Source organism: Durio zibethinus, chromosome 1 (assembly GCF_047325235.1).
Source record: "Durio zibethinus cultivar Kanyao isolate XHJ-2024 chromosome 1, ASM4732523v1, whole genome shotgun sequence".
In the NCBI taxonomy this organism is placed as follows: Eukaryota; Viridiplantae; Streptophyta; class Magnoliopsida; order Malvales; family Malvaceae; genus Durio; species Durio zibethinus.
In genome coordinates, this window is record NC_143162.1 from 36245099 (window position 1) to 36272437 (window position 27339).

Consider the following 27339-nt stretch of genomic DNA (forward strand, 5'->3'; position numbering starts at 1 on the left):
CTTGCAAACATGGCCTGCTTTCTTTTTACAACAACTATATTGACTTTGGTGGGGTATGCATTAATGTTTAATGAAGAGAAAGTTACATGATCATTGTAACGTAAGCCAAGTAAGGATAGAATGAAAACGAAATATTCAAGGATAAGAGTGTGTAAGACTTCCATCTGACTTCACATTGTTTTCAGTCCGCTATAAAGCCAAAACGCACACCTCAAAATTTGGTCATGGTTCCCTGTGGTTCTGGGATGGTTCGATGATCCTTCAATTTCCCCAACGCTAATCCTCTTTCAATGGCAAAACCAATCCAAACCTCTTAGTCTTTGGTTCAGTCACAAATGACAACAGATTCAGAAATGGCCATTCAGGGGAAATTATTCTAAACAACTTACTGTTAGAATTCATCTCCAAATGCAAGTATATACCACTCATAGAATGTCGAATCCACCTCAAATAATAAGAAGTAATTATTTGGCCCGGATCTGAAGGCATGCATTAGTTTTGCAAGACATGGTTAATTGCTACTTGCATAATACATTGATGATGCATCAAAGTAAACCCATTTTTTCACATAGAGATTTGATAGTCATTATAGCTCAAGTCGTAATTGTTTTACTGCAGCGACGAAGTTGTGATATGTGTAGTCCAAAACAGTTCAAAGTATTGTGCATTAAAGAGGCTTAATTAACAATCTTGAAGGATGGAAATTAAGAAAGCTGAGGGTATTCCCTCTCAATTTCTTGGTTTTAGGATTACAAACAGTGGATGCAGCTTCTGAGAGGTCAGTCCAACTGTATCAACTTTTTCCTCTTCTCCATCTTTGAGTCTCCACTCAAATTCCTGTACCAACCTACCTATTGCAGCACAAGCTAGCAACATCGCCTGAAGAGAACCTGCGCATGCCCTCTTTCCCGCTCCAAATGCCATTGTCTTGTGCAAATCCAAAGGGTCGTACTTCTCATCAAGAAACCTCTCTGGGTTCCACTCTTCAGGGTTTTCCCAATGATTCTTGTCCATGTTACAGCCATAAATGTTAAGAGCAATCTGCACAAAATATAGTCTCACTTTAGTATCTCTCCTTTAGAGGGAAAAAAAACAAGGAATTTTAGGTAAAAAAATGGAAAAACGAACCTCACTTCCGGCTGGTATATAATACCCTCCTATTTGGGTATCTTCATGTACATATCTTAAAGGAACTAGAGGAGCTGGACTGTGTTTCCTAAGGGTCTCATGGAAAACAGCATCCAAGTATCGGATTTGCGAAAAATTTTCCTCCTTAACCTTGTTAAAACCACAAACCTTTTCCATTTCATGATAGAGACGATCCTGTTAAGTTTGAGACAAGAAAAAACAGAATCTGGTCAAAAACAGAAATGGAAGGAATTTGAATAAAGAATTTAGTGATCAAAATTCAAACAACCTGCCGAGTTGAATCTTTAGCAAGCTGATACATTGCCCACTCTGTTGTGACCAAAGTAGTGTCTGCTGTTTCAATGATTGTCTCCCAGAGCAACATTGCTATTTGCTCCTTTGTAAGTGTCTTTGCTTCGGATAACAGGTAATCAAGATAACAATTCACTTCCTGTTTTTTATCCAGCCAAGTTATATTAGTTGCATCAGAGCCTAACTAATTCCAGGATAAAAGAAATCTAAAATTTTGGCAAAATAATGACTTAGCTCGCAAGAAAAGACTACCTCCCCTGAATCAATTCGCTTCATCTGCTCCTTTATCAGGGCATTCATCAATGCCATTCTTCTGAAATGCTTTTGCTGGATACTCATTTCAAAACTTTTGTTTGGAATCCATTTCAAGTACGGGAAGAAATCTCTCCAATCTACGTCAATTGCACCCTCCATCATGTCAATAACTAAAACTTTATGTATCTCTTTTCTTGACAAAGTAGTACCAAGCTCCTCCACATAAATTGATTGCACGTTCTTCCCCAAAGCCTGCAAATAACAGGGTGCTTATCTGATTATCTCAACAAGTAACAAATAAATTATCTTTTAACTCTTTAATCTCAATATCTTCCGTTAGCAGAACAGATAAAAGAAACTTACTTGCTTCATTGCCAATCCAAAAAGTTCAGACTCGAATATTTTCCTGAAGTTGATAGGTCGGAGAGGATCTTCCTTCACCAAAGCATGCAATTGGCTTGTTGTATTTTCGATCATAGTTTCTCTGTGGTTTCGGTGTCGCCTCTAAGAAAAATACGGATAGTATCAACAATGTGAAAACAGATTCAATGTGTTGAAACAACAACGGCACGCAAATACAAAAAAAGAGGATCATAGTTCATAGACCCTGATAGCAAACCTGAGCATTTGAACCCAAAGTATTTGTTAGTAAATATCGTTTCGCCATCTTGTGAAACTCGTTGTAGTCGCTTGTTGCAACCATACATTTATCAAAAGTGAGAATCTTCAGGGCGTTCGATAGCTTCCTTGTTGAAATGGATGAAAACCTGGTCACCATGGCCTGGACAGCAATCCAGAACAATCAACAACCAAGATAATATAACTTGGACCACTACTCTAACAGCATAAGGTATAAATTCCAGTGGATCAATTGCTTTTGAAGTGGTAGAACCAACTTTAGACAGGCAATTTTCATAAGCCATAAGATGTAGATGCAGTAAACAAAGAATTGTGTAAACTGGTTTTTAGTAAGCTGGAACCACTAATACACACGTAACAATGAATTGTCTTTGTTCTATCAAAGGTGCCTTAAGTCTAACTGTCTATGGGCCAGGCCAGGTTTAGTTGGGCTTTTGGGTCAAATTAACAACGAAAATTTTCTAAGGGCCAAGCCTAATTTTGGGCAAAATAGGGCCATGAGCATCAAATCTTTGGTCCATAGAGTCATGGACTTTAAACATGGACCATGGCCTTCAATATTTTCACAACCCAAATTCAAGCCTAGAAACCCACGGAACTGCCCTTCATACATTTTGATTTCTGAATGGAGAAATTATTTGTCGCCATCACTAGTGATGTGACAGTAATGATGCTGCTGTTCAAGCCAGTGGGGGAAGCCAAATAAACAGAGAAGAAAGCTAACCTCTTTGGCCGTTTCTGGAGAATTGATAACGATAACAGTAGAAGCACCGGTTCTGATAGAATAGACTGGTCCATAAATCTCTGCCCATTTTGTGAAAGTCTTGTGAGGTTTCTTCTCTTTCAGCTGCAGCAAATTTCCTATAATCGGTAACCCTGGTACCTCTGTTGCAACCCATAATAACAACTCTAAATGTCATTCCATTTCAGTTCAATCTGACGATAACTCGGACATTAATAAAGATTTGAACAGACAAAGAAAACCCCAGAAGAAAAAGATCTTCCAAACAGGAAGAAGAGAAAACAGAGGGTATATGTACCTGGGACAGTTGGGAGGCTGGTAGATCCCATCTTGCGACCTGATAGCACAATTCTTTTAAGGAAAATCAACAAGAACAAGAAGGATAAGCCAACAACAGCGACGGAGTTGACAAGGGACATAGTTTGCAAGTACTGACTGATACGTGCCATAGTGATCATTTTGACCTTATAGAATTGAGAATTTTACGAGCTTTAGGGACTTGTAATATCTACATATATAAAAAGCCCTTTACCTTTTATGTATGGACTGTAGAGTGACTCAGATGTCGACAGAAAGTAGTGTGGAGAAGGGGGTTTTGCGAGATAAAGTACTGCAGTAAGCCATTAGTGAATTAGTGTTTGAGTTGACAAGCATTACAGGCAGAAAAACACTACCACTAGCAGCGAGTGAATAAAGGTGCAAAGGGCGGTATATATAAAGTTTGCTAAAAAATACAAAGAGAAACTTGCTGTCACCTTCCTCCAATGGAAAGTCGGGACGAGACATTGAAAACGTTTTATTTCTTTTTTCTAAACCTAGCCTTGTCTGATTCTTATATGTTACCATCTATATTATATATTTGCGAAGCTGTTTCTTTCTTTATTTCTTTCATTTTAGGTCGGTTTTGTTTTGATTGTTCACTGTATAGGATAAAGTTCTACATTGCGACAAAGGATGTTTGGAAGAATTTGGCATCTCCTCCGTTGGGATCTTATATATTTAGATGCCCATATTCAGATCCTGTTGATCTTCTGAGTTTATTTTGGAACTTGTTACCGGCGACTCTAGAGCCTATCAATGAAGTATATATAATACTCATACAATAAGTATATATTAAAGTATTGGATCTAAGTAGCAGGTGGAAAGTGCGTAGGGACATACATCAGACATTACACCTAACCCATTTTGTTTTTCATTCTTGTCCTTTTTTGAAATTTTCTTTCTGCTTTCATACTACTTTATTTTTTTAATTTATTATGAATGCCCTTTTTGGGAGTATGTCTTTCTTATTTAAATTTCTTTTTGGAATTTATACCCACTACACAAAAAATGGCATTTTAAATACCAATATATTATTGTTAAAATACCTTTCATTCTGGGATAGTTGTCTTTATTTTCTTTAAGAATCTAACACAACCATTTTGTCGTAAGACAAGTTTTTATAGTAACAACTTTTTGTTGTTACTAAATAAAATGTACTTTCAGTATGATTCTAAATTTTATTTTAATAATCATAAATTTTGTTGCCAAAAGAACTTGGGTTTGGTTTAGTTCACCAACTTCAAATTTTTATTAGATTGAAGTCTGAATTTTAGGGTTTGAAAGTTCTATTTTTTTAATTTTTTTAAAGTCTTTGTCTTGTTTTTTTTTTTTTTTAATAATTACCAAAAGTTTTACATAAAATATCAAGTAATTTTTTTGCAATAAAACCATATATATTTGGTTGCGACAACAATTTTTTTTGGTACATATACAAATTTTTGACAAAAATTTTTTTGGTACACATGCATTTTTTTTTTTTGTTATTGTAATAGGTTATGTTTAAAAGCAACTGTAATAATTGTAAAAGTTCTTACACAACATTATTCCTGTTGTTGAAAATTATTTTTATATTTTTACAACATTTTATTAATTTTAACAATCATTATTATTGTAAAAAAAAAAAAAAAACCCCCCTTTGCACAGTGACATAAATGCAATGTAAATTTATTTTAAAATAACATAATTTTAATATTTTAATATTTATAGTATTCAATTATAATTCTAATATTGTAATTGAATGCAATTAAAAAATAAATTTATTTAAAACAATATCATCAATTACAATTAAATTTTCTTTTAAAAATCAATAATATTACAATCTCATAAATCATTAAAACAATAAAATAATTATTATTTAAGAACTTAAAAAGTTAAATATAAAAATTCTCAATAAATTTTTCATGCGCACGCACATTTATAGAGATCTACTTACACAGTTATACTAGTATAATTCTTATATTTTTTTTAAGCTTTTGGATTAATATTATTAAATTTAAAAATATGATTTTGATTAAAATGAATCATGAGTTTAATTTTAATTTAAAGGTAAAAAAATATAAAAGCTACATTAACGTAAGTAAATCTCTACTTATATATATATATGTATGAATTATTTACAAGTTTATAAAGAAATATCCAAACTTATTATAGATATTTTACTTGTTGGTAAATATTCTTATAAGATATGGCATGTAAAATTAACTACTGATGTTTCATATGGTGTATCTAAATTGGTTGGTCGTGCATGCATGAATAAGAATATGAGTATAAGATAACCGATGAGAAAATCATTGGTAGTAAAAAAAGAAAAAAAATCAATAATTTGTTTCATTCACTTTGGTTGTTCTTTATAGAATTTTTACTGTATTTTACTTGTATATTAAAACGTTTATTTTATTAAGGTAAAACGTTCTATGTATAACTTCAAATTTTCAAAATAAAACAAATGAACGTAAAAAAAAAAATCATTTCATCGAGTAAAATATTGATGAGACAATGTAATTGGCATCATAACTTTTCCTCTGAATTTTTAGATTTTCAGATAGGCATTTTGCCGATGGGAATTGCATTGGAGATCATACATACATTTTCTTTCTGGAATGAAAATGAAAAGCTACAAACTAACATAAGCGTGTTTAGGTTGTAAGATTGTAAAACTATTGAAAAGGGTTAAAATGTAAAAGGAAGAAGCTGAAGTTGCACCAATTAGTATCCTGGGAACATTGGTGGAGGCGGTGATGAGTATTGGAAGCCGAGATTTGGTGGCAGATTGAATTCTCGGTTTCCCGGTGGTTCCGAGAAAACAGAAGCAGGGGCAGGAGCTGGAGAAAGAGGGGAGGAAGTTGGAGATGGAGAGTGGTCTGTTGGTGGGGGAGAATACACTGGTGGCGGTGGTGAAAGAACTGCTGGTGGTGGAGAGTGAACTGGAGGTGGCGGAGAACTTACTGGTGGTGGAGGAGAGTGTACAGGTGGTGGTGGTGGTGAGTAAACTGGAGGTGGCGGAGAACCAATTGGTGGTGGTGGTGAGTAAACTGGAGTTGGAGGAGAACTAATTGGTGGTGGTGGAGAGTAGATTGGTGGCGGTGGGGAGTGTACAGTTGGTGGCGGTGGGGAGTGTACAGTTGGTGGCGGTGGAGAATAGAAGGGTGGTGGTGGTGGTGGTGGTGAATGGACGAGATGTGATGACAATTGTACATCTGGAGGTGGAGATCGGTACCTCGTAAAGGGTGATATTCTGTGGGGATCTTCTAGTGGTGGTGGTGGTGAGTAAACTGGAGGTGGAGGAGAACTAATTGATGATGGTGGAGAATGGACTGGTGGAGGTGAAGAGTGTACAGGTGGTAGTGGTGAGTGTGCTGGGGGTAGTGGAGAATTTACTGCTGGTGGTGGTGGAGAATAGACGGGTGGCGGTGGTGAATGGACGAGATGTGATGACAACTGTACGTGTGGAGGTGGAGATCGGTACCTAGTAAAGGGTGATATTCCGTGGGGATCTTCTAGTGGTGGTGGTGGTGGTGAGTAAACTGGAGGTGGAGGAGAACTAATTGGTGGTGGTGGAGAATGGACTGGTAGAGGTGGGGAGTGTACAGGTGGTGGTGGTGAGCGTACTGGAGGTGGTGGAGAATAGACGGGTGGCGGTGGTGAATGGATGAGAGGTGATGACAATTGTACAGGAGGAGGTGGAGATTGGTACCTCCTAATGGGTGAGTGTCCGTGGGGATCTTCTAGCGGTGCTGGGGCCAGAGTCTTTGGTGGTGTTGGAGACTGAAAAACTGGTGGCGGCAATTGTTGTGGTGGAGACCGCTGCCTTTTTACAAGTGATCCGTTACGGGGGTTATCTATAGGTGATGCTATTTTTGGAGTGTTAGGAACAAGGGTTGGACTTGGTTTTGGTGTAGGAGGTTGCAATGTTGGTGTTGGTTCTGGTTTTGGCTCTGGAGATAGTTTTGGTTCAGGGGATTGTTCTTTTGGTGGTTGTGGTTTTGGTGTCGATTCTGTTTTGGGTGACTGCTGCTTCGGAGATGGTTTTGGTTCAGGTGGTTGTTCTTTTGGTGGTTGTGGCTTTGACGTTGGTTCTGTTTTCGGCGGTTGCGGCTTTAGTGATGGTTTTGGTCCAGGCGATTGTTCTTTCGGTGGTTGTGCCTTTGGTGTGTGTTCTATTTTCGGCAGCTGCGGCTTTGGTGATGGTTTTGGTTGGGGAGATTGTTCTTTTGGTGGCCGTGCCTTTGGTTTTGGCTCTATTTTGGGCGGTTGTGGCTTTGATTGTTCTTTTGGGGGTTCTGGTTTTGGTGTTGCTTTTGGTGATGGAGGCGACGTCTTCTTAGCAGGAGAACTTGGACGACGTGGTGATGATCCACCGCCACCGCCACCACCACATTTTGACTTACTGCATTCAACTGGTCGGCTTACCACTGGATGACATTCTTTGGCTGACTTCTGCTTTGGCCTATCTGGCAAGCAGTTGCTAATATCGTCGAACACAATGTCTCTCCCCTTTGATGGCTCGCATGATTTAGCCTCTCCATTGAAATAGTTGTATGAAAATGTGAAGTTGTTCAAGCTTGGCAAGCGGCATATGTCGTCCGAGACAAAACCTGTCAGCATGTTATGTGCAACATCAAAGTGTTCTACTTTTCCAAGCCCTTTAAATGTCTTTGGCAACACTCCGCTGAAAGAGTTCGAAGCAATGTCCAAAACTGTTACATTTCCGAGCCTTCCAATCTCAATTGGCAAGCATCCAGAGAGGTTGTTGTTCTGGAAAATAATCTCGTTCAAGGTATTGTACATCTTGCCAATGCTGTTTGGAATACAACCTGAGAGCTTGTTGTTGGCAACCACAACGACTGTGGCTGGAGAGTACCCCAAAGTTTCAGGAATGCTAGATACAAACCGATTGTTGTTCAAGAACAATGCATCCAACTCCATTTCAAACAGCTCAGATGGCAATTCGCCTTCAAAATTATTGTACCTTAAATCAAGGTACTTAAGCGAGGGTAATGATATTACAACATCTGGGAAAGGACCAACAAATCGATTGTTACTAACATCCAATTCATGGAGAAGCCTAAGCTTTGAGAAACTCTTGGGAATGATCCCACAAAATCTATTAGAGTTTAGGTGAAATAGAGCCATATCAGTCAATAGGCCCAACTCAACAGGCAGATATCCGGCAATGTCAGCATGATTAAGATCAATGCCAGCAACAACCATCAACTTTGGATCGTCAAGTGCCGGTGCGCAGAAAACTCCATTGTAATCGCAAACATTCGGACCTTCCCAATTTTGAGTGGTTTTAAGGGGGTCTGAATGTACGGCATGTTTCCACGCTTGAAGTGCAATGTATGCACGCCGAAGCCTGAGATTCTCAAACGAGAGATTAAGCTTCACATTAAATTCATAATCATCAGTCAATTCACCGTTCTCAGGAAGAGCTAAGAGTTGTCGATGAGCAATGAACGCAATTTCAGAATCAGACAGAGCATAAGAGAAAGATGATAATAAGAGAGAACAGAGGAGAAGCGCTAGGAAGCAGACAGATGCCTGCTGCATGGATGGTAGCGTGTTCATGCCCGTCATACCTTGGAGCGACCCAAGGTTGCTCATACGAATTGCATTAGAAAAGTGAAGAACGAGGATGCTTTATTGAAAGAAACAACCAGACGTGTGGAAAGGCATTTGAGAGGCTCCGCAAAAATCTCTTTTTGGTTTTTCTTGATCACCACAAGTTTCGTTTTGATGTTCTAACTTTGCTAGCTTCCAAACATATCTGTCATTTTTCAAGGTAATTTGGGAATGGTAATGTCATAAACGGTGACTTTTGCCTAAATTTGATTCATGAGGATTATTAAAAGAAAAATACTGGAGCCATCAAATATCAAGTCTGTCTGGCGGGTATATGCACTTTCTGTTTCCCTAAAATAAACATTTTCCTACATATAAGTAGAATACAATTGTGGGCAATTGAATTGAATTGGGCCAGGTCCAGGACAGACAGGTGCTGCTTAAGGCATTGAGTAATAGATTGGGCTTGGCTCGGTTTTTCTCATAGAACCACACCCAAGTCAAGCCCAAAGAACTTCACATCATCTAATCAAGTAATGATTCAAAATGTAGAACAAATATGGTGTGCAATCTTCAATCTCACTACTATCAAAGCAAACGACCATGTTTTATAGTATATTGTTTGCTAAAGACGAGAGAAGTTATTTACCTTCAAGCCATCTGTGGTGTAAGGATATAGGAATTTTCAGTTTTGGAAACCAAGGGTACATGTTATTTTTCTTTTGTTACGTGAAATTTCATTTTATCTTTTGTTTCGGACTACTCGGAAATTTATGAGCAGTTGCATATTTTGTACATTTTTTTTCTTTTTCCTGTCTGTTTCCATTCCAAGTTGTTTTGTCTGAACCCTGGAAGGAAATTTGTTTTGCCTTCTAGGTGTCAATGTTATTTTGGAGGACTCAGATTTGGAGTATTTTTAAACAATTGAATTGACCACTATCCAACTCAACATGTCCAAAATTTTATTGAATGTATCAGAGAAGAATCAGATGATTCTTATAATAAACTCTAGAAGTTAAAGTGGGTTCTATATATCTATGAGAAATTTGTCTTTTTCCTTGTCTTTCTTCCATTATTTATTTGAATCTCGATGCTGTCTATTTCACAACAGCTTTCATTTATATCATACCTTTCTCGAGCGACATTCAGGAGGGAAATTTTATTAAACTGAAGCGAGCAATAGGTGATCTTAGGGATTTAGATTATTGTGCCATAAAGTCTGGCTTTTTCTGTGATCATTTTCTTAAAAGGCCATTGAAGCTGGTAAGATCATGATTTGGAAACCAAAATCTTCTCTCTAATCACCAAAGATAGCAATATTATTGCTGTAAAGAAAGATATAGAAAAGACATAACCTACCAACATTTGCATGGTTGTCTCATCTCGAGAATTAAAGAGAGAAAATTTTAATCCCCACTGGCTTGGATATTGATGAACTTTATGGAAAAGATAAAAACTTGAATGCAATTGACATCATATAGGAAAAGTGATTCAACTAAAATTTAAAAAAAAAAAAAAAAAAAGCACGAAAAGCAAACTTCATCACTTCAAAAAGGACTCCCGGCCCCTTACTAATCACTTACAAATTTTAGTCATAATTAATCTCTACCTACCATTGAGAAAAAAGTGTTGTTTTTCTGCTCTTAAACCCTACTGATCGACAATGACCTTAATGATCACAAGCATGCATGCATGCCAAGTGAAGTGAGAAACAGCATGCAACACACCCAGCATCGAAGTTCGTGTTGTGTTAAACAAATTAAAACAGGTTTGAAGAAGCTTGGAACATGCTAGTACATGCCACAGAAACCTCAGTTACCGCTTATGACATTGTTGGTGAAAGAAAAAAAAGGTTGAGCATGTCAAATACTACCACTGTTATCAACCAGCTATTTCATTTTTAATTAAATTAAGATTGTTGATGAAGCAAATTCACACTCGTTTTTATAATGTTTATGATTTAAGTGATTTAATTTTCAACCATGCGTGCCCCTTTCTGGCAAATCATCAGATTCAAAGATCTGGAGATTATACTAATGTCTGGATTAAATTAATTTGTAGTTTAGGGTTTATTAGCTGATCAGTAGTTCTGTCGATTTCTTCTTTTTAGCTTCTTAATTTTTTCTGGTTGGGCAGTTTCTGTTGGTTTTTCTTCATCTGTCCGCTAAGTTGTTGGCTTCTTTCTTTGATCGTTTTATTTTCTTGTCTGTATTCCTTTTGCTTCTACTTTAATTAGGCCACTCTCAAGAAGCCTATCCAAATAATTTTCAGAAAGCTTCCATTGTCACTTGTCAGACAAATCCAAGTTTATATTACCTAACACTGAAAATTTAAAACGAGAATCGCCCAATTTTTCTTTTCAGCTGTTAAAATATAAACCCGACATGTCTAAAGACAACTTGAAAGAAAAATCATATGAATCTTTTTGAAATTCACTTCAAGGTCGTACCGTTAACTTCATTTTCTTTTATTTAAAATTTTTTTTAAAAAATTATATTTCATATTCCTGATAATTTTAGATTATTATTTGATTCTAAATTTTGTTGTCTCAGTTTCATACACGAAAACGAAATATATGTGTTTTTAATCCTGATTACAAGACAAAAGTATCGAAGGTTTACATGATGTAAACAAAAAAAAAGATGTGTAACACAAGAAAAAAGGGTGCTATAAACAGAAGAATCTGATTTTGGGAACGATGAAAAAGAACATTAAAGCCAAACAAAACCCAATGTTAAATGTCTTGTTGGAGACACAGTAATTGATTAACATTCAATTAGGGTATCTAATTACTAGTTTTTTTCTGACAACCTTGAAATAGAAGGATGGTTGAAAATTCGAGGTCATTAAAAAGATAACCCTTCACAACGAGGAAAAGTAAAAGCAATTATTTTAATATCGAGTTTCAAAATTTTGATACTATGGCAGCTAAATATAACACTTAGTATTTTTGTAGTTGAAAAGAATTTGATTGGAGTCAAGTATTTTAAGTTGGGATCATTTGAAATCCGATAAAAAAAAAAAAAAAAAACTTAGGATTTTACTACTGCATTTTTTAAAAGCACTCTTCAAAATCATCATATAATTTATTTTTTTAATACATTAAGATCAGTTAAATTAACTATCATTTTTATATTTAACACTAAAAATGGTACAAAAAAGTTATAATAAAAATAAAAATCTATGTATTCAAATAATATTAAAATAAAATCTTGATTTAGTAACAATAACCGCCCTCTTAGTTTGAAGTTTCTCTTTTGAAAGTTTCAATCTTATTGACTATGATAACAATGACAACTATAATAGAAAATTTAATGTTTTTATAATCGTATATGAATTTTATTTAAATTTATATTAAATTTATTTAATTATATTTTAATTTGTTAGATTATTTGTTTGCTTAATTATTTAGTGATTATATTTGATTATAATTATAATTTATATTTTATAATTTTAAAAAATAACATGCGATATATTAAAATAAATTAAGGAAATGATTACATTAACAACAACAGGGAAACGTGCAATTTATGTGTCTCGAACATAACCATTGGTCAACGGCAGAGGTTGTTTAGGGTTCCACGTGGTTTGAACTCTAATTGTTCTTTAAATAAAATTGACTACGTCCAATTTTTGGTCAATGTATGGGATTCTTGAAAAATAAAATTCAATATTATACATTTTCGAAAACCTGAAGTCAAGAAAGTCCAAACCATACTCTCCCTGTTTTCTAATATTCCTCCAAAACTCGTTGGAATCCTAAGTGATAAAATTACCATTCAACTCAAAATGTCATTCCTACCCTTTTCTTAATTTCAAGATTTTTTTTTTTTCAAAATCATTAATATTTGAACTTTCACAACTTATCAAATTATCAATGCATCACACAACTGTCACCATTGAATTGTTTTTGGCTGAAGAAAAATGCTAAGCAATATTAGTTATTTAGTTTTATTTTTGGATTCTTTTTTTCCTTGGATAGAAGAAAGATGGGGAAAAAAAGGCATTGTTAGGTGATGATAATCAGTTGGAATGGAACAGGGAGCTTGCTTGAGGATGGCCATTATTAATGTTTGATAGAACTGAGCATTATTTTTTTTTATTATTAGAATTATGCTTTTCACGAGATTCAAGTTAAAAGGCATATAAACATTAAGGTAAAGTTTGAAGTATAGTGGGGTATAAGATTCAATCTAAATCATGTTTCCCTTTAAAAAAAATTATGTTTTGGATTGAATAATTTTCATTGTTGCATAGATGGGGTACATTACATATCACATCCAAACTTATGATTCTTCAATAATCTAATTACTTCCTGGAAGGTTGCATGCATGTATGGCATCTTTTCGCCTTATACACCCTAGCGATTTCCCATGTCGGACAAAAAAATTTAAAACCAAGAGTTGGAATCAGAATAAAAATTACTATTTATTGGATAACACAAAATTGGTACAGTGAAGAGAAGGTGAACCGTGCAAGGAGTTTGGTGTCATAGTGAAGAAGAGACAGAGCTGGTTGATGGGGAGGGGCAAAACGGTACACTCAAAAGGTGAGGTGTAATAATGGCGGGCGAAGGAGAACGGCATCAGCATTCAATGCATGCATGTTTGTATTAACTGCCTGTCGTTAATAAGGGAATTGATTGGTCTCTAAGGATTGGCCCTTTTTTCTTTTTCTTTTTTTTTTTTTGGCTCTTTGGCTACTGCTCCTACAACCTCAGCGAGAAAACAGAACCCAAAAAAAAAAAAAAGAGTAAGCGGTTGGTGAGGGAGCACTGATAGTAGGCCAGCAGTTGTTGAGAGAGTTTTCTTTGTTTCTCTTCATTGTGTTCCTCTTTTGTGTGCTCTTGTACTTCCCTCTTCGTCACCTATCATTTCTTGTTCCTCCTTGGGGGATTTCAAATTGGGGTTTTTTTTTTTTTTTTTTTCTTCCTCTTTTTAAAGACTTTCAAGAGCCGGTTTTTGGCTTTTGCTTTGAATCTGGGTTTCGCATCTTTGGTGGGGTTAAGACTTGGGTTGTTGTTGAATTTTGAATTGGAACCCTCAAATTATGGGGCTTTGAAGGATGATATATTAAAGCTAATTCTTCTTTGATCAAGCCAAAGCTTTTTTATTCTAATCAGATAGAGACTTTGTTTTCCTTTTTATTCCTTTTCTCTTCTTTATGACCATTTGTTTTTTGATCTTATAAAAGTTCTGAGTCTTAGTTCAACAATCTTTGTGTCTGTTATTTTGAATGTTTTAGGCAATAAAGTAAAAGCTAAAGCTTGATTCTGAAACAAAACATAAGCCCCTTTTGCTTTCCGCCCCGGTTTGAAACTTGTTCTGCTTTTATTGAAGGCTTCTTTTAATTAAACGAGGAAAAAGTTTGGTTCTTGGTTGAGCTTGGCCAGGGTCTGGTTTCTGCATATTAGTAAGATTTGATACTAAGTGAGTGAAGAGAGCCAGCCATTCATGCATTTTTCACTATGGAGACCATTATCCCACTGTGCAGCTTTAATAGGGGACAAGAAAACCCAAAGGAGAAATGGTTCTGGTTTGAAAGAGGACGTGAAGAGAAAGCCTTCTGTGCTCCGCCAATTGCAAGAAACCAAACTCAGAGAAGCTCTTGAAGAAGCATCTGAAGATGGGTCTCTTGCTAAATCCCAAGATATTGATTCTGCATCTTTGAATCAAGAAGGAAACATTGGACGATCAAGGTCACTGGCCAGACTCCGTGCCCAAAATGAATTCTTGAATGCCACCTGCCTTGTTGCGGACCGGACTTTTAGCTCTGAAGACTCCATTCCAGACCTCCATGATGCCTTTTCTAAGTTCCTCACAGTGTACCCCAAGTTTCAAGCAACGGAGAAGATTGACCATCTGAGAGTGGAGGAGTATGGGCATTTATCTGAATCTTCTGCTAAGGTATGTCTTGATTACTGCGGTTTTGGGCTATTCTCTTATAATCAAACTCAAGAGTATTGGGATACATCAACATTTACTTTGTCTGAAATAACTGCAAACTTGAGCAATCATGCTCTTTATGGAGGTGCCGAGAGTGGCACTGTAGAACATGATATAAAGTCTAGGATCTTGGATCATTTAAACATCCCTGCAAATGAGTATGGCCTTGTTTTAACTGTTAGTAGAGGCTCGGCATTTAAATTGCTCGCTGAAGCTTACCCTTTCCAAACGAATAAAAAACTGTTGACTATGTTTGATCATGAGAGTCAGTCCGTGATTTGGATGTCTCAGTGTGCTAAAGAGAAAGGTGCTAAGGTTTACAATGCTTGGTTTAAATGGCCCTCCCTGAAACTTTGCTCTAGAGAACTGAGAAAGCAAATTTCAAACAAGAAAAGGAGGAAGAAAGGTCATGCAAATGGTCTTTTTGTGTTTCCTGGTCAGTCTAGAGTGACTGGGGCAAAGTATTCTTACCAGTGGATGGCCCTTGCCCAACAAAACAATTGGCATGTATTACTTGACGCTGGGTCATTAGGTCCCAAGGATATGGATTCGCTTGGCTTGTCCTTATTTAGGCCAGAATTTATTATTACATCATTTTATAGGTTGTTTGGATATGATCCAACTGGTTTTGGATGCCTTCTGATCAAGAAATCTGTGATGGCAAGCTTGCAAAATCAATCTGGGCATACCGGGTCTGGAATGGTGAAGATCATCCCTATTTATCCGCAGTACCTGAGTGACTCTATAGATGGGCTTGATGTTTTAGCTGGACTTGAAGATGAAACTGCTAAACACAATGAAGAATCATTGCCCGAGAGAAATGGTGGATCACTGATGCCTGCCTTTTCTGGTGTTTTCACTTCCAATCAGGTCAGGAATGTTTTTGAGACTGAGATGGATCATGATAATAGTTCAGATAGGGATGGAGCAAGCACCATTTTTGAGGAAGCGGAGAACCTTTCAGTTGGTGATCTCATGAAAAGTCCAATTTTCAGTGAGGATGAATCATCGGACAATTCATGCTGGATTGATCTGGGTCAGAGTCCATTTGGGTCTGATAATTCTGGCCAACTGACCCGACGGAAAACAGACTCAACCTTACCACCATCATGGTTTTCAGGGAAGACAAACAATAAGCGGCTGTCTCCAAAACTGACTTCAAAAATACCTATGAGTCCAATTTATGATGACGGGAAAATAAACATGAGATTGCATGAAGATCCTGTGTTGTCTTTTGATGCAGCTGTGTTGTCGGTGTCACATGAGTCAGACCAATTTAAGGAGATCCCTGAAGAACAGCCTGCTGACACGGACCCTGCTTCAGGAGATGATGGAAAGTATAAAGATTCCCAGTACTTTGGGGAGATTCAAGAAGAATCCGGTGTCAGAGATGAGTCAGAGCTGGCTAATTCTATGTTGAGTTCGAAGGCAAATGGATTAAAACTGAAGAATGGTGTGCTTGAGAGCACCATGGAATCCGAAATCTACCAAGAAAAGAAAGAAAGTGCTATAAGGAGAGAGACCGAGGGTGAGTTTAGATTGTTGGGAAGGAGAGAAGGGAGTAGGTTTGCCAATGGTAGATTTTTTGGTTTGGAAGAGGAAGATCGAGCGGCAAGCATGGGTCGCAAAGTATCTTTTAGCATGGAAGACAGCTGCAATGAAAACCCAAGCTGCTTGGAGCCTGGAGAAATATCATTGACTACCTTGGCTGATGATGAATTTGGTACTGATGAAGATTATGATGATGAACAAGAGTGCACAAGAAAGGAACCTGTGATAATTTGCCGGCATCTTGATCATGTGAATATGTTGGGTCTAAACAAAACTACACTTAGACTGCGTTACCTGATCAATTGGCTTGTTACCTCGTTGCTTCAACTTCGGCTACCTAGTTCTGATGAAAGTAGGGGAGGGCATCTTGTGCAAATATATGGTCCAAAGATCAAATATGAAAAAGGTGCAGCTGTAGCCTTTAATGTGCGGGACAGCAAGGGAGGAAGACTAATTGACCCGGAAGTTGTTCAGCAGCTAGCTGAGAAGAGTGGTATTTCTCTTGGCATTGGTATACTCAGTCATATACAAGTTGTGGACAATGTGAAGCAGCAGTGTGGAGAACTAGAGCTTGAAGATTCAGCCCTGTGCCAGCCAATGGCTAATGGTTGCCAAGATGCCAAAAACTTTTTTTTTCGAGTAAAAGTAATTACAGCATCACTTGGTTTCCTGACCAACTTTGAAGATGTTTATAAGACATGGGCTTTTGTGGCCAAGTTTCTTAATCCATCATTTGTTGAAGCGAATGATTTATCCACGATATCTGAAGGTTCAGAAACATAGGTCTGTGAGGCTTGTATGGAGGTTATATGCGATAAATTGATTGGAGATGCTGACGCCAAATGGAAAGGATGCAAAGGTATGGTACTGGGTGTCTTTTTTCTTTTTCTCTTCCCTTGGAGCAATTCCTTGTGAGAAGAAGGATTTTTTTCTTCGTTCTTGTCGAAAATATCTTTCTGGTGTATTAATCATGCTTTAGCATCATGTAGAGTTTGGTTTAAAATGGGATGTCAGCTTCAGAGTTAAGTATTTTGTAATGCAAAATTGAATTGAAAAGGTTTTGAAGACAAAAGAGAGCTTCCACTATTTGCAAATATAGTTGGTGGTGAAGTACAAATTTTGTGCATATCCTTTGTTTTCTCCCTTTTTCTGTCCCGTCTGATCATATAGCAGGTCAATAATCATCTCCACATCGAACTGCTAATATGAAATCTTGTCTAACGTGTTTCTTTATTTGAATTAAACTTGTCCATTTTCATCATCCGAGTTTTGCAGCAACAATGAAAAGGACCATTTTTGAAGCAGAAATGAAAGTGGGGGCGCTAGCCGGAGTTGTGCTACATGAGATTTCATTCACTCCTACTCATTTAGATTCTCCTGATAGATAACAGCACAAAAAACAAGTTTTTGGGTGCAAATGGATTGGGATACTTTTAGTTAAACAAGTGGTTAGCAAGGGATTTCTTCTGACCCTATTTTTGTCTGATCATGTCAGGCAGGTGGGTTTTGACTTGTCCATACCATTACATGGATAAACCTCATTTAGATTGATGACCACTCAAGTCTCAATAGCATTTTTCCCAATCCTTGTTTTTACTCTGCTGCTATTTTGCCCCTGTTAATGCTGAGTTCAATGATGCATATATAGGTATGAAATTTGATGGATCCTTTTTCCCCAAAGCTCAAGTCGCTATCTCATGCGTGAAATGTGACATTTGAGACAAAAGAAAAAGGATTGCCTTGGCTTGGGCCTGGAGAGTTTGCATCATCTGTTTCTTGTTGTGTCATTGAACCTACAATCTAGCTTATTTATTTATTTTCCATCAAATAAGCATTCTTGGAATAATCTAAATTCATGGCACGGTCCAAATATGATCTAATATCAATTTTTTAATAATAATTTTGTATTATTGATTGGTCCACAACAATTAAAAAACTGCAATATGACACATGGAGTTTTAAAAATCTAGTAGTACAGTTATAGGGTCACACACATATTTTTAAACGTTTAAAAAATTAATAAAATAAAAAATTTTATTTAATTGCTTGTGAAATTTAAAATTTTATAGATCTTTTTATACGAAATAATACTATAATAACATAGACATTCTTGTGGATTTATGCCCAATAAGCATTTCTTGATATGAGCCCAATAAGGGGTTGAGATTAGGGCCTTTAAACCTCAATCTCAGTGGGCCCTAATGGACCCATGGTAAATGGTAAAAATGCTGCCAGTAAGAAACGTTTCACCTAGTTTTTTAATCACCCAAGGCGGTGCACTTATCTGACATGGCAGTATGGCAGGTTTCAGTTAACCCCGGCTAAAGTATCCACTGTCAGCAGATTTCACACGCGCTCATATTACCTTGAGGGCCACCCTCCAAAATCAACGATTCAAAGAGACACGTGTCATAAACTGCCTCTAGATCGACTCAGATCACAACTCGAACAACAGGGACAAAACTGGAATTTCGAAAAACAACCCACTCTCTTCCACTCTTAAAGGTTAAAACATGGTCCGAAGTTAGTATCCGGATTCCGCTACAATTGAACTCATAATTCTTTTAGGTGAATTTAAATATTAATTTTATTAAAATTTATTTAGTATATAAATTTTTTATTAAAATATTTTTTAAATTTTAATTATAATAAATTTTTTAATATTTAATTATAATAATTTTGTTATAACTTTTAATTTCATAAAAAGTAAATTTCATTTAAATGAACAATAAAATTAATTATGATAAAATTAAAAATAATAATAGTTATTATTATAATTATAATTAAAAAATTTATTATAATTATGATTAAAAAATCTTAATAAAAAATTTATATTAAATAAATTTTATTAAAATTAATATTTAAATTCAATTAATTAATGATATCATGAGTTCAGTTACATTATACCAAAAATACGATAAAATCTAAATGGATACCCAATCTCACCGCCCACCAAACAGAGCCTTAATCTTCTAACCAACGTTGTCGAAAAAAAAAAAGGTCGCTTTTTTTTCTTTCTCTTTCCAGTTTTCTTCAATTTGCTCTTTTTAATTCCCGGCAAAGTTTTTATTTTTAACTTCTTTTTTACTCGTATAATTCTTTATTGATGTAATGGGAAAAAGAGCTTGAAGAAAAGTGTCAAAAAGCCAAATCAAAGCCAATAGCGATGTTGAAATCGAAACGATCCCATTTTCTCAACGTCTTCTCCTCTACTTCAAGTGCCAACCGCCTGGTATTTCACCTTTTTTTTTATATATATCTCTTTCCTATAATTTTCAGCTTCAAAAATTAGGGTTTAGTGAAAATGTTTTTATGAATTTGGTTTTAGGCTAACTAATTTTATTTACTTGGAATGGTGATTATTTAACAGAAAATTCCAGTGGGATTTAAGACGAATTTGGAGGGAAGAATTTCTGGGTCAGTTTTGTTAAAAGGACCCAGTGGGTATGGTTGGGTAGTTGAATTAGTTCAAAAAAATGATGACTTGTTCTTTGATGAAGGGTGGGCCGATTTTGTAAGAGATCATAGCCTAGAATGTGGGGATTTTTTGGTTTTTAGATATGACGGTGACTTGGTTTTCAATGTGAAAGTGTTTGATCAAAGCCTTTGCGAGAAAGAAGTTGCTTTCCATTGTAAATGCAGTCAAGGTGGTAGTGAATTTGATGGTATTGTGGGGCAGAAGAGAGATAGGGAGGATGGAGGTGTTTCATTGGATCAAGATTGTGAAGGGGTGTTAAAGAGAAGTAGAGGGAGCTCTTCCGAATCTGATGATAATGAATATTTTGGGCATGAGCCGATGCTTGCAACTAAAACATGTGAGGGATTAACTTCCGGTGATGAAAACCATGGTAAGGAAATGAAACTCTCTCATTCTTTGGGATTTGTATATGAATATGGTTTTCCCATTGAATTGGCTGTGTTCTATGTTATAAAAATTTTGCTGTTTTTCTTCAAGTCATTCTTCTAGAAAGGAATGGCCACGACAGCAAGTCAGCAACAAAAACATCTTAACTTTGCGTAGCATTCCGCTTTTTCTTATTGAATTTGCTTCTCATAGAAATGCAATGCTGGAAAGTTCATACCCATCTAATTGTGCACGTATTTATGCTAACATGTGTGGAGAGTCATTTCAATTCTTGTTGCAACTTCACTGATGGTTTACATCACATGAATTCCTTTTGATAAAGACTTCCATCTCTTGAAACAGAGGGAAGCATCCTGAAAACAACTGTTGAAGATGATGATTTGAATCTGCATGGCAGTGGCTGTATTCCGATGGTAGGAGAGTTTGAAGAGAAAAAAGTGGCTCAATCTTTTAATTCACACTTTCCCTTTTTTGTAAGAATTATGAAAAGATTCAACGTCAGTGGCTCATATACATTGGTAAGCTGTTTTCTTCCCACTTTTTTCGCCCCTGTTTTTTGTCTAGGAAATTGTTTTCACAAGCCTACATCTTGTGCATCAGATAATTTTCTTTGCATCATGCTGTTATATGTATGTCAGAATACAGCAAAAGTGTAGAGTGTTAAATCACACTGCACTTTAAAAACTTTTCTTAATATTGATCCTTTGGCAATTGGAGCTGTGAAACGAGTTCTCAACCCATTGATCATCATGCATTTACCTCTCTGGCACAAGTTGGCAACAAGTTCCTCCTACTTATAAGGGGGAACAAGGAGAAGAAATTAATGACTTACATGTTATATTTATTCCAAATTCAAGGGCTAGACAGCCTTTTTAATAATTACCATTGTGCTTGTATATGGAAATTCTTGTAGCCATTACCTGGTGTCTCGAATCAACCAGTTACTCTATCAGTTTATCTTATTTATACACCTTGAAACTTGCTTATGTATTTACTGCCTTTTAATTTTTTGTGACCCAGAATATTCCATATCAGTTTGCAATGGAACATCTACCAAAGTGCAAGACTGAGATTGTACTTCGGAATCTGAAAGGAGCTTGCTGGACTGTAAATTCTGTGCCAACAACAAGAGTGCATACAAGTCATACTTTATGTGGTGGATGGTTGGGCTTTGTCCGTAGTAATGAGATCAAGGTTGGAGACATTTGTATTTTTGAATTTGTGCGCAAATTTGAATTGTGCGTGCATATTCTTCGGGTTGGAAAGGAAGACCCGGATAGGCAAAGGGGAAAAGCAGTTCCTAATGTGCTAATTGACAGGTCTGATGCCACTATATCGAAGAAATTTGTAAAAAACTCTTCTAAGGTCCACTCAGAACCAAAAAAAGTTCAAATGTGCGATAACAAAGGGTCTAAGATGCTTGACAAATGGAAATATGCTGCCAGTTTTGCGCTTTGCTCTTTGTCAAGATCAGGCAATGATAAGCAAGGTAAAGTTTCTAATTGTTCTATATTTGGTTTTTACTCAAGATTATTCTTATTAATAGAGGGATAGTTATTCTATACTTGCCATGAGTGTTCTTTATATCTCTTTGACAGAAAAGTTTAGTGTTCCCCTAAGCTTCCTGGTAGATTATTTGTGTTTATAGGACCATGGCTAACAGCCACTCTTTTATATTTTCCCAATCCTTGGCATATTTGTAGAATATTGATTCACTGGACTGATTGGTAGACCGCATTGTAACTTGATTTGGCTTGTAAAGCAGAAGCAGCTATTGGTGGTTTGAGAATGATGTTGGCACTTGATGAAGAAAAAGCAGCTAGGTCTTTTGCTTCTGGTTTTCCCAATTTTGTGAGAATCATGAGAAAGTTCAACATCAGTGGTTCATATACTCTGGTGAGCAATTCACTTTTCCTTTCCTCCCTTCCCCCATATGTAATTTCACGATCAAATTCATTGGTTTATCTTTGCTTGATGATATCCGAAATCACTAATTAATGAAGATCAAACAAACTAAAAAATCGAAAGAAAAAAATGAAGTATGTTCATTGGGATCATTTGGTCTCTCACACAACCCAACGTCGTCCGTGTCATTCTTGGATATTAGATGTAACTATTAGCAAATTGTTTTCCAGTTATCTTTGCAGAAACATATAAGAGGTTTGGGAATTCTCTAGTATCAATTTGCATTTACCATCTGGATCATGTCATGCAGAAAATACCATATAAGTTTTCAAAGGCGTATCTACCATACTCCAAAACAGAGGTAGTTCTTCGGAATCTGCAAGGCAAATGTTGGACTGTAAATTCTGTCCCAGACTCCAAAGGTCGAACGGTGCATACCTTTTGCGGAGGCTGGATGGCCTTTGTTCGTGATAATGACATCAAAATGGGTGATATCTGCATATTTGAACTTGTTAACAGGTTTGAAATGCGTGTGCATATTTCTGGGCCTGGAAGAGAAGGGTTAGATTTCCAACGTGCTTCTTTGTGAGGCAATATCTGCAAATTCAACCTTCCGTTGGATAATATGTACTGCTGCTATTTTTTTTTTCCAGTTAAACGCTTAATTATGGATCAAATATTTTATTTCGGTCAAATGCTATATTTTATTTATAGCAGTTGATATAGTAGTAATATTTTAAAATCCTACCAAAAAAAGTAATATTTTAATAGCAATTCTTAATTAATACAACAAAAAAGATTATATGAAATAATTATTTTGGGTCAACATTTTTTTTTCATTTAAATTATGAAAAAAAGTTAATTATTTATTATATATCATAGTATAAATTTTTTAAAATAAATATTTATTATTTAATTATTATATGTGATGTAAAATAATTAATTGACTTTATCTAATATAATTTGAATCTTAGTATGAATTTTTTAAAATAAATATTTATTATTTAATTATTCTATGTGATGTGTAATAATTAATTGATTTTATATAATATAATTTGAATGAAAGTGATATATATATATATTAATGAAAATGATATATATTGGCTGTTTAAAAAAAAAAATAATGAAATAAATATTTAAGTTAAAACTTATTTAAAAAAAAGGAAAAAAAAGTTGAAATATTTGCTTTACTATATTTTACTACTACTATATAAAGGAAATGAAAAATTGAAAATAAATAACATTATTTGAATGAAACTCCAGGTGGAGAGAGAGCCAAAAAGAGATAAAAATCCATGATTGGGGGATTACCGGATGCATTAGGACCGGTTAGAGTCAAAGGAGAGAGGCAGACCAAACATAATGGGGTTTGCGGAAACCAGCCCAGTCCCCGAAGCAGAAACAGTAGTTCAGTTCAGTACCCCACCTACATGGGGACTGGGGAGTGCCAACTACCAAGTGTGGTCCATATGTTTCTAAACTCATGAAGCCACTCCATAACCAAAAAGGCTCGTCCTTTAACGCGGTCACCAGTCCTCCACTAAGTCTCAGCTCTTCAATCTCCAAAGTTGTTCTCTCTCATGTACAAACCATTTCGTGCTATTTACTCATTTTGCTTGCTTTTGCCTGCTCAATGACCTTTGGATTCTTCATTGTTTCTACAGAAACAAAGAATTGAAAAACAAAATGAGCAATAAAAGCAAAGCATTTATCTCATAAACAAACAAAAGCAGGTGGATAATTAATAACTTCCCTTTTCTGGGTTTTATTTTCCACATGCTACTCTATTTTCTTTTTATCTCTTAACTGAACCCGTCAAGGTGAGTGATTTATATTTATCATTTTTGTAGTTGAGTTAAAAAGATTAGTCTGCTTGCTTTCTTCTGGTGGGTTTTCAGCTTCTTGAGATCTGCAGTCCTTTTTGGTGTGATGGGTCTTCAACTCTTTCTTTTTTTATTTTTTGGTTATTCATTTGATTTTGGGTGCAGAGCTGTGTGGTTAAGCAAATGGGAGATACGTGTAAGGATTGTAGGAGCTGGGAAGAGGAAATCTTTTGGACCCATTTTCACTCTATTCATTTCTCTCAATTTCTCCGTGGTGATTATCTTCAGCGGTTGGTAAGTTCCATCTTGACACTGCTTCTTCTCTTCCCTGTCCTAATTTGTCTTTTGATTGGTGTGTATTTTGCTGAGTTAAAGTGGAACCCTTAAAAATCAAGAACTTTGAAGTATGCAGACTGCAGTTCATCTCTTGACTTTACCATGGGGTAAACTGACCACTCTTTTTGGACCTCATTTTTTTGTTATTGGATGCATTTTGGAATTGTTCTCTAGCAATCAAGCTGCAAATTTGAAGGGAGAAAAAGTGATTTTGTTATCATATTCTAAGTCTGCATGCCTTTCCCTTTCTCATGTTAGTCACACTTGCGGCATTTTAGATTATGGGGACTTAGGCAGGTTTCAACAGTAATTTTTACCTTTATTTGGTTTGTTCTTTGCTAGAAAAGTCAGGATTTTTTGCTGCCTTTGTTGTTTCTTTTTCCCTTTGTGGATTATTCACAATTTCTAATACAAGGTTTCACATTGTATTTTAATGACATATGAAACTGCAGGAAATACCAGAAAAGTTTGCTAAGAATATCAAGAAAAAGCTTCCGGAAACTGTGACTCTTAAAGGTCCTAGCGGTATCATATGGGATGTAGGACTGACAACGGATGATGATACCTTGTTCTTCGATTGTGGATGGAAAAATTTTGTAAAAGACCATTTTTTGGTAGAGGATGACTTTTTGATCTTCAAGTACAATGGACTGTCCCATTTTGATGTGCTGACGTTTGATGGCCAGAGCTTGTGTGAGAAGGCATCTTCTTATTTTGTGAGGAAGTGTGTGCATACAGAATTTGATAGTGGATACCAAACAAAAAGAAAGGTGAATGAAAATCCTGATGAAATTGTGCACAACTCTTCACAGTGTGGTCTTGAAAGCAGTCCAGAAAAATCTACTAACAATGACATTGACACGAGGCCATCAAGACAACCTATCAAATCTGCAGCTACTAGTAAGAAGATGCGAAATGTGGGTTCTCCTAGTAGGTCCTTCCGTGCTAGGCAGAGCCTTGGAGGCAAAGAACTTTCTACCCTTGCTGGAGAAGTGAAGGTCAAAACTGGTAGGAGCACTTCTAAAACTTTTTCTATACATAAAACCTGCTTTACATGGTAGATTTGACTTTTGATATAAGTTTGTTGACGCTGAAATATTAGGGTATTCGGAATGATTTATTGCATATTCATTTCTTATGCCTTGTTCTTGTCAGACCCACTTCATAAGTGTGTCTTGTGATTAATGACTAAAATTACAATGTAATATATTGCTTTGCTAGAAACTCAAATTGGGTGACTGATGATTGTACTCTCTTTCCCACCCAAATATACAAATGATTCAGAGTTTGAACATACAACGATGGATGGAGATGTCTTTAGCCCTCAGCATGCATTGGGCAAATGGCCTGTGACTCAAGTTGAGAAAACAAATGTCCTCTTAATGGCACAAGAAGCATTAACCAAAGAAGGTTTTATGGTGGTTATGAAGCCCACACATGTAGGGAGACGGTTTTATATGGTAAACTTCATCCCTGAACTTGATCAAACTTTTGGTTTCATAGTGCTTTCCTTTCTTCAATGACACTGTCGTTTACTTCTTTTAGTCGTCTTATTTTATTAACATGAGCAAAAGATTGGTAGTTTGTGGTTTGTACATATTCATGGTTTCTCTAATCAAATTAGATGATGGTGTTAAAGCTCAGCCTTGTTTATTGGCTTGCATTTTTTGGGTCCATGCAGGCAGTACCTACTGCATGGGTGGCTAAATATCTCTCAAAAGAAAATGCAGATGTGATTCTTCGGGTTAACAAGCGTACATGGAGGACTAGATTTTATTATCACAGAAGCCGAGATTGTGGGGGGCTTTCTGGTGGTTGGAGGAATTTTGTGAATGACAACAAATTAGAAGAACATGATGTGTGTGTATTTGTGCCGGCCGATATAGAAAGAAAACCAATCGTCCTGGATGTCAACATCTATCATGTTCTCCAAGGAGCAGTTCCTCTGAGCCAAGTAAACCCCACCTAGTGCTAAAGGTTGTCCCAAAATGCTCGGAGACAATTATCTCGTAGCATCTCCCAGACATGAACTTGCAACTCAGTCGTGGCATGTTTGACATGTTGTAGTTTTGAAATGAAGTTAATCTGCTTTACTAATAGCCTAATGGAAACTCAACCAGGTTGTAATTATATATGTTCTGATGGTTAATGTTCTGTCACTTATCTCTTTCCATTTAAGTGAGCTTTGTTGCTAGACTGGTTTGATTGTAACCCATGTTGCTGTTTACCAAACCTCTTCTCTAATCTTTGGTGGAGCCCAACTCTTAGCATGCGAAACTAAACTATCTTTCTACCACCATTGTGGAGCCTGTTGTACCTCTATTGTTGGTTCTGTACAATTTTATCCAGCAAATTTTTCTTGTAAAATGTAAGTAAAAGGAACTCAAATAGTTTTGAGTTCAGCTGTCTTTTCCCAGCAACGGTAACTTGCGCAGTGGTAAGCTGTGGCAGCAAAACCCGATAGAGAACACCCAAAGTGGTTTACATTGGAGGAATAAATTCCTGTGGAGGTCTCAAAGAACACAACAATGCCGTTTCTCTTTGGCTGCAGCGAGCACCAGAGCAATGTTTTGCTAATGTTGTCAGTTCCTTGAAGGCTTATGGCAAAGGAAGAAAGGGTGGAGGAGCCCTATCTTCTACAAGCAATGAAGCGCCTGAGATCTTCAAGTTTTCAGCTATCATGAACGGGCTTGTTCTGATTGGCGTTGCAGTTGGCTTTGTTCTTTTGCGCATCGAAGCATCTCTGGAGGGAGCTGATTAGTGAGCACTTCTGTTCAATGATTTGTCTTGATTTCGAGACTGACGTTGACGTGAATTCTTCTTGGTTGTGCGATCAAAACATGCCAGTGATCATTCTAAAGTTTTAATAACTTGCAATAGAGTTAATTAATCGTAAAATAGAAGCATTTTATTCAAGTAGAGATGCATCCAGATCTGGCACTAAATGCATGCCAA

General features: G+C 36.3%; 5 protein-coding genes across 10 annotated transcripts; 3 read left to right on the forward strand and 2 right to left on the reverse strand.

Annotated features, from left to right (window-relative positions):
- Positions 1-586: 586 nt before the first annotated feature.
- On the reverse strand, positions 587-3760 carry GA3 (GA requiring 3). 3 transcript variants are annotated; one of them, XM_089767784.1, is made up of 9 exons: positions 3609-3760; positions 3375-3413; positions 3059-3219; positions 2315-2476; positions 2059-2199; positions 1693-1947; positions 1418-1579; positions 1129-1323; positions 587-1041 (listed from the first exon to the last, which is right to left on the reverse strand). In XM_089767784.1, the coding sequence occupies exons 2-9, from the start codon at positions 3403-3405 to the stop codon at positions 730-732; spliced, it is 1419 nt and encodes a 472-aa protein (XP_089623910.1). In that variant the 5' UTR covers positions 3406-3413; positions 3609-3760; the 3' UTR covers positions 587-729. The 3 variants fall into 3 exon arrangements, with proteins under 3 accessions (XP_089623910.1, XP_089623907.1, XP_022768833.1); XM_089767781.1 differs by having other exon boundaries at positions 3375-3427; XM_022913098.2 differs by lacking the exon at positions 3609-3760 and having other exon boundaries at positions 3375-3588.
- Positions 3761-5900: 2140 nt separating this feature from the next.
- On the reverse strand, positions 5901-9680 carry LOC111312648 (uncharacterized). The gene has a single exon (XM_022913096.2). It carries the CDS (start codon positions 8999-9001, stop codon positions 6104-6106), a length of 2898 nt encoding a protein of 965 aa, XP_022768831.2. The 5' UTR covers positions 9002-9680; the 3' UTR covers positions 5901-6103.
- A 3758-nt stretch (positions 9681-13438) lies between these two features.
- LOC111312650 (uncharacterized) lies at positions 13439-17581 on the forward strand. Its single transcript, XM_022913099.2, has one exon. The coding sequence runs from the start codon at positions 14413-14415 to the stop codon at positions 17236-17238; it is 2826 nt and encodes a 941-aa protein (XP_022768834.1). The 5' UTR covers positions 13439-14412; the 3' UTR covers positions 17239-17581.
- A 1804-nt stretch (positions 17582-19385) lies between these two features.
- LOC111312651 (B3 domain-containing protein Os11g0197600-like) lies at positions 19386-22941 on the forward strand. Of its 2 annotated transcripts, none has more exons than XM_022913100.2 (6): positions 19386-19687; positions 19826-20303; positions 20663-20838; positions 21341-21809; positions 22086-22216; positions 22536-22941. In XM_022913100.2, the coding sequence occupies exons 1-6, from the start codon at positions 19622-19624 to the stop codon at positions 22812-22814; spliced, it is 1599 nt and encodes a 532-aa protein (XP_022768835.2). In that variant the 5' UTR covers positions 19386-19621; the 3' UTR covers positions 22815-22941. The 2 variants fall into 2 exon arrangements, with proteins under 2 accessions (XP_022768835.2, XP_022768836.2); XM_022913101.2 differs by having other exon boundaries at positions 19403-19687; positions 22456-22941.
- Positions 22942-23475: 534 nt separating this feature from the next.
- Positions 23476-26543, forward strand: LOC111312652 (B3 domain-containing protein REM16-like). Of its 3 annotated transcripts, none has more exons than XM_089767797.1 (5): positions 23476-23807; positions 24214-24342; positions 24837-25392; positions 25669-25844; positions 26066-26543. In XM_089767797.1, exons 1-5 carry the CDS (start codon positions 23709-23711, stop codon positions 26351-26353), a joined length of 1248 nt encoding a protein of 415 aa, XP_089623923.1. In that variant the 5' UTR covers positions 23476-23708; the 3' UTR covers positions 26354-26543. The 3 variants fall into 3 exon arrangements, with proteins under 3 accessions (XP_089623923.1, XP_022768837.1, XP_022768839.1); XM_022913102.2 differs by having other exon boundaries at positions 23477-24045; XM_022913104.2 differs by having other exon boundaries at positions 23703-23958.
- Positions 26544-27339: the final 796 nt, after the last annotated feature.

Coding starts and splice junctions, on each gene's coding strand:
- GA3 (XM_022913098.2), bottom strand. CDS start 3,534: ATGATCACTATGGCACGTATCAGTCAGTACTTGCAAACTATGTCCCTT. Junction 2,477..3,058: donor CTCCAGAAACGGCCAAAGAG/GTTAGCTTTCTT, acceptor ATTGCTGTCCAG/GCCATGGTGACCAGGTTTTC. Junction 1,948..2,058: donor TTGGATTGGCAATGAAGCAA/GTAAGTTTCTTT, acceptor TGTTATTTGCAG/GCTTTGGGGAAGAACGTGCA.
- LOC111312648 (XM_022913096.2), bottom strand. CDS start 9,001: ATGAGCAACCTTGGGTCGCTCCAAGGTATGACGGGCATGAACACGCTA.
- LOC111312650 (XM_022913099.2), top strand. CDS start 14,413: ATGCATTTTTCACTATGGAGACCATTATCCCACTGTGCAGCTTTAATA.
- LOC111312651 (XM_022913100.2), top strand. CDS start 19,622: ATGTTGAAATCGAAACGATCCCATTTTCTCAACGTCTTCTCCTCTACT. Junction 20,304..20,662: donor TTCCGGTGATGAAAACCATG/GTAAGGAAATGA, acceptor CTCTTGAAACAG/AGGGAAGCATCCTGAAAACA. Junction 21,810..22,085: donor ATCAGGCAATGATAAGCAAG/GTAAAGTTTCTA, acceptor CTTGTAAAGCAG/AAGCAGCTATTGGTGGTTTG.
- LOC111312652 (XM_089767797.1), top strand. CDS start 23,709: ATGAAGCCACTCCATAACCAAAAAGGCTCGTCCTTTAACGCGGTCACC. Junction 23,808..24,213: donor CCAAAGTTGTTCTCTCTCAT/GTACAAACCATT, acceptor TTTTGGGTGCAG/AGCTGTGTGGTTAAGCAAAT. Junction 25,393..25,668: donor AGAAGTGAAGGTCAAAACTG/GTAGGAGCACTT, acceptor CAAATGATTCAG/AGTTTGAACATACAACGATG.